The sequence below is a fragment of the Molossus molossus genome, unplaced genomic scaffold (genome assembly GCF_014108415.1).
Source record: "Molossus molossus isolate mMolMol1 unplaced genomic scaffold, mMolMol1.p scaffold_m16_p_8, whole genome shotgun sequence".
In the NCBI taxonomy this organism is placed as follows: domain Eukaryota; kingdom Metazoa; phylum Chordata; class Mammalia; order Chiroptera; family Molossidae; genus Molossus; species Molossus molossus.
This window is the reverse complement of record NW_023425402.1, coordinates 105,482,207-105,495,873: the sequence shown is the minus strand read 5'-3', so window position 1 is coordinate 105,495,873 and position 13,667 is coordinate 105,482,207. Positions and strand designations below refer to the sequence as shown.

At 39.5% G+C, this 13,667-nt stretch overlaps 2 protein-coding genes across 4 annotated transcripts in view; both read right to left on the bottom strand.

Annotated features, from left to right (window-relative positions):
* TULP4 (TUB like protein 4) overlaps positions 1–13,667 on the bottom strand; it is a 241,134-nt gene that overhangs the window by 183,677 nt on the left and 43,790 nt on the right. The window lies entirely within an intron of this gene.
* On the bottom strand, positions 1,517–2,207 carry LOC118620838 (myosin regulatory light polypeptide 9-like). Of its 2 annotated transcripts, XM_036247855.1 has the most exons (2): positions 1,880–2,092; positions 1,577–1,738 (listed from the first exon to the last, which is right to left on the bottom strand). In XM_036247855.1, the coding sequence occupies exons 1-2, from the start codon at positions 2,090–2,092 to the stop codon at positions 1,577–1,579; spliced, it is 375 nt and encodes a 124-aa protein (XP_036103748.1). The 2 variants fall into 2 exon arrangements, with proteins under 2 accessions (XP_036103747.1, XP_036103748.1); XM_036247854.1 differs by having other exon boundaries at positions 1,517–2,207.

The window sequence follows — 13,667 nt, the reverse complement described above, 5'->3', positions numbered from 1 at the left end:
TTTATCCACTCATCTACTGATGGACACTTGGGCTGTTTCCAGATCTTAGCAATTGTAAATAGTGCTGCTATGAACATAGGGGTATATATATACTTTCTGATTGGTGTTTCAGGATTCTCAGGATATATTCCTGGAAGTGGGATCGCTGGGTCAAATGGCAGTTCTATTTTAAATTTTTTGAGGAAACACCATATTGTTTTCCATAGTAGATGCATTAGTTTGCATTCCCACTAGCAGTATACTAGAATCCCCTTTTCTCCACAACCTTGCCAGTACTTATTGTTTGATGCTTTGTTGGTGGCAGCCATTCTGGTAGGTGTGAGGTAATACCTCATAGTCATTTTTAGTCTTCATTTCTCTGATGATTAGTGACAATAAGCATTTTTTTTTAATCCTCACCCGAGGACATTTTTCCATGTTTTGTTCAGATAGAGTGGGAGGGAGGGAGAGGAAGAGAGAGAGAGAGAGAAACATCGATGTGAAAGGGACATATAGCGTGGCTGCCACCCACGTGACCAACCAGGGCCGGGGACAAACTGCAACCGAGGTACATGCCCGTAGCAGGAACCAAACCCAGGTCTCTCCAGACCACAGGCCAACGCTCTAACCACTGAGCCAAACTGACCAGGGGAACATAAGCATTTTTTCATATGTCTCTTGGCCATTTGTATGTCCTGTTTGGAGAACTGTCTATTCAGGTTCTCTGCCCATTTATTAATTTATTTTTATTAATTTATTTTTGTTACAGATGTTTCTCCTTTTTTTCCCCCACTGACACCTTCTTCCCCATCCCTCCCACCCCATCCCCAGCTTTGTTGTCTGTGTCCATCAGTTATGTGTACATGCATATAGGTTCTGTGGTTTATCTCTTCTGTCCCCTACCACTCCCTCTTCTGAGGGTTGTCAGTCTGTACCCTACTTCCACGTCTCTGGGTCTCCCCTATTCCTCAGACTATTATGTTCATTATATTCCACAAATAAGTGAGATCATGTGATATTTGTCTTTCTCTGCTTGGTTTGTTTCACTTAGGATAATACTTTCCAGGTGTCTCCATGGCATCTCAAAGGATAAGAGATCTTTCTTACAGTTGCATAGTACTCCATTGTGTATATGTACCACAGATTTTTTATCCACTCATCTACCGATGGACACTTGGGCTGTTTCCAGATCTTAGCTATTGTAAATAGTGCTGCTATGAACATGGGGGTACATATATTCTTTCTGATTGGTGTTTCAGGCTTCTTAGGGTATATTCCTATGTGTGGGATCACTGGATCAAATGGCAGTTCAATTTTTAATTTTTTGAGGAAACACCATAGTGTTTTCCATAGTGGCTGCATCAGTCTGCATTCCCACCAGCAGTGTACTACAGTCCCCTTTTCTCCACACCTTTGCCAACACTTGTTTGATGATTTGTTGATGGCGGCCATTCTGACAGGTGTGGGGTGATACCTTATTGTTGTTTTAATTTGCATCTCTCTGATGATTAGTGGGCATGATATAGGTGCTAAGAGAAAGTCTCAGAAATACCCAAAGTGGTGACAAGGAACATATGGATGGAATTTGGAGTTCTTTTCAGTCATCTTTATCTTTTGCTCCATGTTTAAGGATGCACGTGAATTCGATGTAATTGAAATTTCCCTTTTTGTCAATAGGTGCTTCTCTGTACAGCTCATCCACTTCCTCATCTGTAAACCGATCTCCCATTGTTGTCAGCAGCTCTCTCAGGTAATCTTCCTGAATAGTGCCAGTTGCTTCATCAAAGCAAGCAAAAGCATTTCTGATGACATCTTCTGGATCTGTGCCATTTAACTTCTCACCAAACATCGTGAGGAACATGGTGAAATTCATGGGACCTGGTGCCTCATTCATCATGGCATCTAGATATTCATCGGTTGGATTTTTCCCCAGGGAGGCAAGCATATCATGTAAATATTCCTTGTCAATGAAACCATCTCTATTCTGATCAATTATGTTGAAGGCCTTTTTAAACTCCTGAATCTGTAACTGGTCAAACATGACGAAAACATTGGATGTTGCGTGCTGGGGGCGCTTCTTGGTGGTCTTGGTCTTTGCCCTTTTGCTCAACATGGTGGTGGTCAAATCCCTGCACTGCTGAGAGAATCCGAGCGCTTCAGTGACCCTTTTCTCTGCCCTCATTGCCGCTATCACCACCCTTCTCCACCCAGAGCTACTAAAATCCCCCTCTGCCCATTTTTTAATTGGATTGTTTGTCTTCCTTTTGTTGAGTTGTATGAGTACTTTATCTATTTTTTAAATTAACCCCTTATCTGATGTATCATTGGCAAATATGTTCTTCCATACAGTGGGTTCGAACCCTTTCCATTTTGATGCTGGTTTTTTTTGCTGTGCAGAAGCTTTTTAGTTTGATCAAAGATGTTATTTTACTTCTCAAGTTAAGCAGGTGTCCACAGAGAAAACGCATATTAATGATAATTAATGAAAATAAGAGAAAATTTCAGAATATTGTTCTATTTGATTTAAAAAGTAGATCTGCCCTGGCTGGTTTGGCACGGTGGTTAGAGCATTGATCCACAGACCAGAGAGTCCCGGGTTCAGTTACGGCAAAGGGCATGTATCTCGGTTGCAGTTTGTCCCCAGCCCCGGATGGGGTCATGTGAGTGGCAACCATTTGATGTGTCTCTCTCACATCGATGTTTCTCTCTCTCCCTCTCTTCCTCCCACTCTCCCTCCTGCTCTATCTGAAGGTAAATGCAAAAAACAGTTCTCGGATGAGGATAAAATAAGTAAATAAAAAGTAGATCAGAAGAAAAATATACAGATGTTAGATGAATGCAAAACAGGAAGAAAAACATAGTAAAGATTTTTTTTTTTTTGGTACATGCCCCTAGCGGGAACCGAACCTGGGACTCTCTGGTCCACAGGCCTACGCTCCAACCGCTGAGCCAAACTGGCCAGGGCCATAGTAAAGATTTTTTAATGAAATATTCCAAACATCCTGAAGTTTAAGTTTTTGATTATAGATTTGTCTGGGGGTTGAACAGAAAGGGAAGGAAAATGGGTTTTCCTGGTTGGTGATATACATTAAACACATCCTAACTTCTACTCTAGGACAGTAGCTCTGCAACTGCGGCAGCCCACTTGCTCAGATTCAGTTCTATGGCTGGTGGAGTAGAGGGAAGGAGAGGGACTCTCTCTACCCCCAGGCCTCCCCTCACTTACCCTTTGCACAGAGGACAACCAATCTTGAACTCCACCTTTTTTTTTCTTTATTGATTTTAAAGAGAGATAGAGAAATATCAATGAGAGAGAACATCGATTGGCCGCCTCCTGCATGCCCCACACAGGGGATTTGGCCCACAACCTGGGCCTGTGCCCTGGCCAGGAATCAAACCAGTGACCTCTTGGTGCATGGTTTGAAGCTCAACCACTGAGCCACACCGGCTGGGCTCTACTTTTCTTTTTAACTGGAACAACTAAAATGACCTGTCTTTAATTACAGTTACTCCCTCCCCTGAGAAATTTTCCACAACCCACAAACATCTATGGAGTCCAAGGCTGTTCTGATTCCTAATGAGCTTCAATAGCTGCCTAGAGGCTAGTTCAAATTTGCCTTCCAAGACTGCCTTTCAAAGCAGAAATACTCAGCAATCATTTGTCATGTGTCTATCTATACATGTAGAGAAACAACTACATACATGCAAAGATAATGGAGCTTAATAATGACTATATGTCTTAATAATGATTATGTATATCCATCTATCTATCTATACATAGTATTATCATTCTCAAAACATGACAGTGAGATAGTAACTGAAGACATGATGCTCAACGGCTGAGCCACACCAGCTGGGCTCTGCCCAGGCTTATTCCAAAGATACATTCTTACTACAAATGTGTCAGTATCAAATTATGTTCCCATTGACTTGCACTGTAAATTTTAGAGATGCATTCCACATAAAAGCTGTCTTATTCAGAAGAGCACCAGCTCCTTTACAAAATGTAGTACACTGAAGCACTGTACAGACTTATATGGCAAGGGTCTTTCTCTGTTTGTGATAGAGCTATTTTTTTGTTCAATTCTTCATACCTACTAAACCACAAACTCCTAGACTCCAGTTTTTACCTCACCTGCAGCACCAAGCAGTATTACATTTAACTAAGTGCTCAATAAGGCACCAAGAATGCTAGAGCCCCCAACAGTCTTCTAAGAAAAAGGAAAACAAATGCTGGCTGAATGAGGTTCTTTATGAACCCTGGGTCAACATCAACCACTCAGAATCTGGACCTTGTGAAAACCTAGGCTGACAGAATCCACAGCCATGTGAGTAAAACAAATCAAGGCAGAAGCCATGGGTCCACCACTTTGCTCAGAGAACAAAGAGGTACATTTTCAGGGAAAGCTACTCTCTTCCAACTTTCTGCACATGGTTTCAATAGCCAGTTCTGAGAATATGACACCGAATTCTCTGTACAGAGAAAGGAGGGCATGGAGGCTGTAAACAGCTGGATTAGGGCTATCAAAAGTCATGTGCCTAGCCCTGACTGGTGTGGCTTAGTAGAAAGTAGGCCCGCACACCTGGGATGCAGGTTCGATCTCTGGCCCCAGTTGGGGCATATGTGGAAGGCAACCAGTCGATGTGTCTTTCTCGCATCGATGTTTCTCTCTCTCCCTCCTTTCCATTCTAAAAAAAGTGAAATTACAGCCCTGGCCGGTTTTGCTCAGCAGTTAGCGCGTCGGCCTGTGGTCCAGGGAGACCCGGGTTCAGTTCCCGCTAAGGGCGTGTACCTCGGTTGCAGTTGTCCCCGGCCCTGGTTGGTCATGCGGGTGGCAGCCACTTGATGTGTCCCTTTCACGTCAACGTTTCTTTCTCTCTCTCTCTCTCTTCCTCTCTCTCCCTCCCACTCTATCTGAATAAAAAATGGAAAAATGTCCTCGGGTGAGGATAAAAAAAAAAAGTGAAATTATAGGTTACACTTCCAGGATGCTCTGAAGAGCCTGCCTACTACTATATATAACTAGATCTTGGGTAAATCACAATTTTTGCTAGACTTACAGAAAAGTATGAGAAATCTCCAAGGAAGGAACATGACACATACATAAACATATAAGTCAGAGTTATCTGGCAATACAGATAAAAGATATAAATTTGTCCAGAGCATCTGGAATCAGAATTAGGGTGCCTAATTGTCCCAATTTACCCAGAACTGCCCTAGTGTTAGAACTGAAGGTCCCACATCCCAGGTCACCCCTTAGTTCTAGGCAAAACAGACAGTATATCATCCTATCAATCTCCAAACTTGGTCAAACCTCAAGGTGGAGTGACTGAGTCCACACATTCAGCAGGGCCCACTAAGGAAGCTAAAACTGTCCCAGGCTTCTAGCACTCTGTGGTTCTAGGTTGTAGCAATGCAAATCCTGTCTGCAGAAAATATTCCCAATTTAGGACCTAAGGATTCCCACAGATGAGGCTCAACCAAAAATCAATTAACAATAAATAATTATCAAACATACAAAGAGATGTCATATCACAACTTGTTAGTAGAAATAATAAATTTAGACTCCAAGCATTCAGAAATTAAAATAAACACCCTGGCCGGTTTGGCTCAGAGGTTGGAGCATCGGCCTGCTCCAACAGAGAGACTTGGGTTCAGTTCCCGCTAAGGGCATGTACCTCGGTTGCAGTTTGTCCCCGGCCCTGGTTGGTCGTGCGGGTGGCAGCCACTCGATGTGTCCCTTCACATCGATGTTTCTCTCTCTCTCTCTTCCTCTCTCTCCCTCCCGCTCTATTTGAACAAAAAATGGGAAAATGTCCTCGGGTGAGGATTAAGAAAAAAAAAAAAAAAGAAAGAAATTAAAATAAACATAAACAGAATTTAAAATCATTAGGTTTGGATGTCTGGGTTCTAGTCAGGCATGTAAGAAACCGGAAAATCATTCTATCCTAACAAAGTAAAAGCTGAAGGAAAAAAAGAAAGAAAACAAAACAAAAAAAATAATAATCTCTTCTTAGATCCATAACAGGAGTGAATCACATGGCAAAAACTGAAGATATCCAAAGGCTAATACAAAGAATTACACTTACCAGAGCACACATCAATAAGCTAAAACCTCTATGGAACCAGTCCCAGCATAGGGAAACCTGAACTATAACTGATGAACTGTAGCAGGCTCAGTGTGAGCAAGTCTGCGAGATAAAAACTTCAGGGACACCCAGCCATTGGAGCTCCTAGACTGTGTGTTTTACCTCCAGGAGTCCACTGGGCCCTCACAGTAAATATTAGAGAACAATCCCCTTGCTTCCAGCAGGGGAACGGGACAAGGAGTCATTTTGAAATACACCAGAGCATTCTGTTTGTGTGTGTGTGTGTTTAATGTTTTTATTGATTTTTTTTTGAGAGAGAGGAAAGAGAGATAGAAACATCGATGTGAGAGAGAAACATCCACCGGCTGCCTCCTGCACACCCCCTCTATTGGGGATTAAGCCCACAACATGGGCATGTGCCCTGACCGGGAATCGAACCAGTGACCTTGTGATGCATGGGTCGATATACTCAATCCACTGAGTCACACCAGCTGGGCCATTCTGTTCTTCTTAACAAGGCCTGATCTCCTTGTTAGGTTCCTATTTAACAAGAGCCTAATTGACATGAAGGGAGAGAAATGCACAACTCCAGCCCATTCTAGACAACCAGTCCTACCGAAGAGGGGGTGGGAGACACTTGAGAAAAATATGTGAAGGCAGTCCAGAGACAAAGTGCACTAAAAGACTAAGACCTAAAGTTCTGGGAATGTTATGTAAAGCATGATAATTGTGGTTAATGACACTATGATATACTTGACGGTTGCTAAGACAGTAAATCTTAAATGTTCTTACCACAAAAAAGAAATGGTAATTATATGAGGTGATCAAGGTGTTAACTGCCCTAAAAAAAAAAGGCAACTACCATATGATCCAGCAATTCCACTTATGGGTACATAAACTAAAGTACTGAAAGCAGGATCTTGAAGAGATGTTTGCATATCCACTTTCACAGCAGCATTTTTCACAACAGCCAAGAGGTGGAAGCAACGAAGTGTCGTCCAACACCAGATAAACAGATAAACAAAATATGCTGTATACATCCAAAGGCCTATTATTTGACCTTAAAATGAAAATTCTGACAAATACTACAACATGTATAAACCTTGAAGTCACTATGCTAAATGAAATAAGCCAGTAATAAAAAGACAAATATTGTGTGATTTCATTTATATGAGGAACCTAGAGTAGTAAAATTCACAAACAGAAAGTAGAATGGCAATTTCCAGGAGCTAGTGGAGGCAGGAATGGAGAGTTGTTGCTTAATGAATACAGAGTTTCAGTATTACAAGATAAAAAATTCTGGAGATCTGGTTGCACAACAATGTGAATATACTTAAAACTACAGAACTGTGTATTTAGAAATGGTTAAGATGGAAAGATTTATGTTGTGCACTTTTTACCTCAATAAAAAAATGTGTTCACATACATACACATACAAAGATTGAAATGTAATGATAGGACTGTAGAATGCTTCCCCTTCCCCCACACCTTATCACACTACTAGAAGCTTATTTACAGCAGTTCCTTTTAGTCAGTACATCATGTCCAGATGTCAAGAAAAATATTACAAGGCACATTAAAACACAGTTTGAAGAGCCAGAGCAAGCATCATCACCAGACTGAGAAATGGCAGGGATGTTGGACTTACCAGACCAGGAATTTAAAACAACTATGTTTAATATGTTAAGAGCTCTAATGGATAAAGAAGACACCATGCAAGAACACAGGAAATTCTACCTGCAAAAACTAAAACAAAACAAATAAAACTGCTAGAGAATGAAAACAATGTAACAAAAACAAAGAATGGCTTATTAGTAGACTGACACAGCTGAGGAAAGAATATGAGTTTGAGGATATCTCTTATAGAAAACTCAAAAACTGAAAAGCAAACAGAAAAAGGATTGAGGCTTGGGGAAAAAAAATACAAAATATCCAAGAACTGTGGGACAACTACAAAAGGTGTTAACATACAACAGGAATACTAGAAGGAGAATGGAGAAAGGAACAGAAGAAATATTTGAAACAATAACTGAATTTCCCCACATATTAATGTCAGACATCAAAACACACATTCAGGAAATTCAGAGAACAAGCAGGATAAATGCCACCCAGCCCCAGCCCCACTCAAACTCACCTATGCATCATTGTGAAACTATAGAAAATCAAACATAAGGAAAAAAATTCTGAAAGAAGCCAGGGTGAAAATAACACCTTACCTATAGAGAAAAAATTGCCATCTGATTTCTCAGAAACCATGCAAGCAAGAAAGTGGAGTAAAATGTTTAAAGTGTTGAGAAAACAAATCACCAACCTAGAATTCTGTACCCTGCAAAATTACCCTTCAAAAATTAAAAACAAATAAATAATTTTTCAGACAAATAAAAACAGAATTTGTTGCCACTAGACATATTTTGCAAAAATGTTAAAAGAAGTTCTTTAGAGAGAAGGAGAATGATACAGGTCAGAAACTCAGATCTACAGAAATAGATCTGCCCTGGCCGGTTTGGCTCAGCGGTTAGAGCATCCGCCTGCGGTCCGGAGAGACCCGGGTTCGGTTCCCGCTAAGGGCACGTACCTCGGTTGCAGTTTGTCCCCAGCCCTGGGGACACATTCACAGATGCTATATATGCGTATTTTTAAGTGAAAAATATAAAAGCAATGTAAAAGGGACAGGAGGTAGGAATTAGGATTATTTTGCTACTATAAGGTAATTAAACTATCTGTGAAGCAGATGTCTCTCACATGAGACATACCTAAAACCTAAGATCATGTTAAGAATAAAAATAAAAAGAATATATGCCATGTATACAGAAAGCAAAAGAAATCTGGGGTCATTATATTGAACAGAATATATTTTAAGGCAAAAGTAGTTAATACGGAATAAAGAAGAGAGTCACACAGTAATAAATAGTCCTATTCACCTGGAATATATCACAACTTTAACCTGATAAGCACCTAATAAAATAGCCTTCAAACATACAAAGCAAAAATTGATGGGGAGAAATGAGTTATCCACCATCAAAGTAAGAGAGATTCCAATCAGCTCTCTCAATTACTTACAGATCAAGATGGAAAAAAATAGTAAACATTTACAAAATGTGAATGTCACAATTAACAAACTTGGTCTTAAAGTGAGTCTCAACATATTTCAATGAATGACTGTCACACAGACTTTACTGTGTAACTACAAAGCTATTAAGTTAAAAGCAGTTACAAAAATATAAATTATAAAACTGTTAGAAACACTTAAACAAACACATTTCTAAATAACTTATGGAACAAAGAAGAAATCATAATGGAAAGTTTAAAATACTACATATCCAAACTTGTCAGCTACAGAAAAATACTTTGCACAAATTAAAAAAAAAAAAAATTTATTTACTGATTCTAAAGAGAGGGAGGAAGAGAAACAGAGAGAGGAAAAGAGAGGGAGGGAGGGAGGCAGGGGAGAGAGAGAGAGGAATAAAAACATCAATTTTGTTGTTCCACTTATTTATGCTCTCATTGGTTGCTTCTTGTATGTGCCCTGACCAGAGATCAAACTCCCAACCTTGGCATATCAAAGACAACACTCTAACCAACTGAGCTACCCAGCAAGGGCTTTAAAAAATTTATTTCCTGAAATGTTTATAATTGAAAAAGAATAAGTGTTATAAATTAAGGAGCTAAGTGTTCAATTAAAAAGTACAGCATAGCCCTGGCCAGTTTGGCTCAGCGGTTAGAGCGTGGCCTGCGGTCCGGAGAGACCCGGGTTCGGTTTCCGCTAAGGGCACATACCTCGGTTGCAGTTTGTCCCCAGCCCTGGTTGGTCGTGCGGGTGGCAGCCACTTGGTGTGTTCCTTTCACATCGATGTTTCTCTCTCTCTCTCTCTCTCTCTCTCTCTCTTCCTCTCTCTCCCTCCCACTCTACCTGAACAAAAAATGGAAAAATGTCCTGGGGTGAGGATAAAAAAAAAAAAAAAAGTACAGCATAAATCAAAAATACAGTAAAGGAAGGAGATAATAAAGATAAAGAACAAATTCATAAAATAGAAAAAATAACACTGGAGAGCCTAACAAAGCCAAATGTTGAGTCTTCAAAAAACATAATCAAAGACACAAACCTCTGGCTAGACAGATGACAAAAAGAAAAGCACAAATAAACAGTACTGAGAATGAAAATGGGGATAAAACTCCAGGTACACTGAAAATTGAAAAGATAAAAGAATACTATGAACAATTTAATGCTACAAAAAATTGAAAATATATGAAATGGACAAATTCCTAGGAAACATAATTTAACAAAACTAACTCAAGAAGAAAGATAAAGTCTAAATTGTGCCATAACCATTAAAGAAAATGACTCAGTTGTTTAAAATCATCCCACATAGAACACATCAAGTCCAGATACTTTACAGGTAAATTCCACCAACATTCAAGAAATAGATTATTGCAGAATCATACAAACTCATCCAAAAAAAATAAAAAGTGGTAACATCCACAACTAATGAGGCCATTATACCCTGACACCAAAACCAGGTATGGAGAGTGTAAGAATGGGAAATTAAAGGGACTATCACCCATAAATAGGATACAAAACACCTAAATAGAGCATTAGCAAATCCAATGGCATATAAAGAAAATACTAGATTGTGACCCAATTGGGTTCACCCCAGGAATAATATTCACCACAGTCACTTGACCTCATAAACTACCTAAAGATATCTTCTTCAGCCTGGCATGCAGGGCCCTTAACAGAGCCCTATCTTACATTTCTGTCCTCTGTAAAAATTATGCTCCTTTCAAAGTATAAATTCTGCTTGTAAACCAAGCCGCAAGTTTATTCTGCTGATTACAAAGCTGATCCCAAATCCTCCCATTTCAGCCATCTTTCCTGATGCATCTTCAAAACCACCCACTACAAACATCCTTGCCAGCTTCTCCCTCCTGAGTGTAGGTTTGTCTTTTTTCAGACTCCACACTGTACTCTTCTCTTTTTTCGTGAGTTGCTCATTCAATTCTCTACCATATGCTAGGTATTAGAGCCCCTATATTCCCTGTTAGCCTGGTAGTTACTTAAGGGTAAGGACTTTTAAATGCCTGTTCCTCAAGGTATTCAATAAATGTATGTTCAATTGAATAAAAGTGCTTTTATTTTGTACATGGTGATAAAAATCTTTTCCCTGAAGAACAAATGATCCAATGTAAGAATAAAAATGCTTCCCCAAGGATGTTATAAATTATATTCTTTTATAGGCCAGTAAACTACAGGAAATCTTTCCACTGCCACAGGCAGATAAACACTCGTGTTCTCATAACTCTGTATACACAAATGGTCACACAAATACTAGACAAGAGTTTAATACAACTTCATTCACCCTGTAGTTTAATTCAGATCTATCTGGATCCCAAACCTGTATACTCCCAAAATGCCTTCCCTGAGACTTTTATGCCTTAATCATTGAATCTTCACACTTATGAAAGAATTCAATATTTGCAGAATAAATGACAATTAAATGTGTAGGAAGAAGCCCAACATGCTAACTCCTTCCAAAAGCATCAATTGTATGTCCTTATGAAATAAAGAAATGACCCTGAATGTTAAACTATAGGTTCTATTATATCCACAATCCTCTAATTAAGAAGGAAATTGCTTATTTTGGAAATTTTTCCATCAAAAGAGCTGAAAATCTGGGGCTCTAAGATGGCTAAAGTTCCAGTAATCTAAAACACTAAATACATCAAATAAAATTATATAATAAAATTTGTCTTGAAACTATTACAACACAGAGTTCCAGTGTTCAGGTGATCTCCCCATGCTGACGTTTACTAGGAATACCAGTAATACAGGGTATCTTTTCACAGCAGCACAGAAATTCAAACGGTCTAGCACACACACAAGAATAAACAAGTTTAGGTTAGTGAAGAAATTACCCTCTTGCTCATGGCTACAGAGGAAATACAAAATATAAACAGCTTCTTTCACACACACACACACACACACACACACACAAATAACTGTCAGAGAGAAATAAAGGATGAGGCAAAACAACTGTACATTAGTTCCATTACCAATTCCACTTTCCTAAAAATTTTAACATCTGTACAAAAGCAGGAGCAATTGATTATAGCAAATCTGAATTTTAATGTCTTCTGGGTTATTACTTAAAACTTTTTAAGCTTATTTTAATACTATCATAGATTTTAGTAATTTTTTTTTTGGTACATGCCCCTAGCGGGAACCAAACCTGGGACTCTCTGGTCCGCAGACCAATGATCCAACCACTAAGCTAAACTGGCCAGGGCGATTTTAGTAATCTTTTTAACTTACAACTTAAAGTTCTTTCCAAAGAACTAAATTGAATTAGATTGTAATAAATAATGGCAGTTTGTTCTTTTTATTAATTTTTTACAGCCAAATATTTTCATGAATACCTATATATTGTTCAACTAAAATGAAAACAAAACACCAATTTAAATCATGATGAGTAAATCTGTTTTCACATCTGCTGCCATATTTTTTACTTGCAGAAATGATCCCCTGGCATTTCCATGTCTTTCATACAGAAAGGGCTCAAATGGAAGCTGAAAAACAGCCAGCAACTGCACAGACAACAGAGTGCTGGCTATGGCCCAGCCTCAGCTGGGTTCCATGGGAGGGATCACTTCCATTCACTACTCCTGGTTCTGACGGTAGGCATGAGTGCCTGACCACTGGCCAACTGAAGGACAAGGCAGACAGAGAGCATAGCATGCCTGAGTGTCCATCCAGGTCATGCACTGGGGCAGATGGCAGAGCAGGGAGGCAGGGACCAAAGCTAACTGATGGCCCAGTGCCCACACAAATAAACATACTTCCAATTCTGAATATATGCCTGGAGCCACAGAAAAGCAGTTGTGAGATATTCAATAATCAACACACAGAGAGCATCCCAGCTTGGTGAGCAGCATTTACAGGCATGCCTGACACTGAATGAATGAGTAACCCTGGGCTGTAAAGGAAAGACAGCAGGAAATCAGGTGGGAATCATCTTTTCAATCAGGACTCAGAGAGCAGGATACAGAAGTCTACATCATAAAGATCCAGCAAAAACATTTTCCCACTTCACCATAACACTCACATAATGACCATAATACCTTTTGGACAGAAATATGTTCATTTCTTCATAACAATGGCATTACATGCTTAATCAAGCAACAATAAAGGAATATTATTAAATAGCTACCAAATAGCCAGCCCAAGGCTAGATAATATGAAGTTAGTAAAAAAAAAAAAAAAAAATACTAGATCCGGTCCCTGAACTTAAACAGTTCACAATCTACCTATGGAAGCAAACTCATAAACATGAAGTAATCAGAGGACAATTAAGAGTGAAAGTGTGGGACTCTGTGTGGGCTTGGACAATAAAAGGTCTCATAGGGTGGAACCATCAGCAGAAAAGCATTTAGCCGGAAAATCAGGAGAACTGAGTGAGTCCCTGTACCATCTGTGACTTTTAGAGCTATGGGGAAGGAAGAACAGGCATATTTGTGGAAGACAATGGTACTACCCTCTTCTAAAGACAAGGAACCTCAGATTTATATCTTGGGCATTAAGCAAGTAGTTACTTAACCACTGT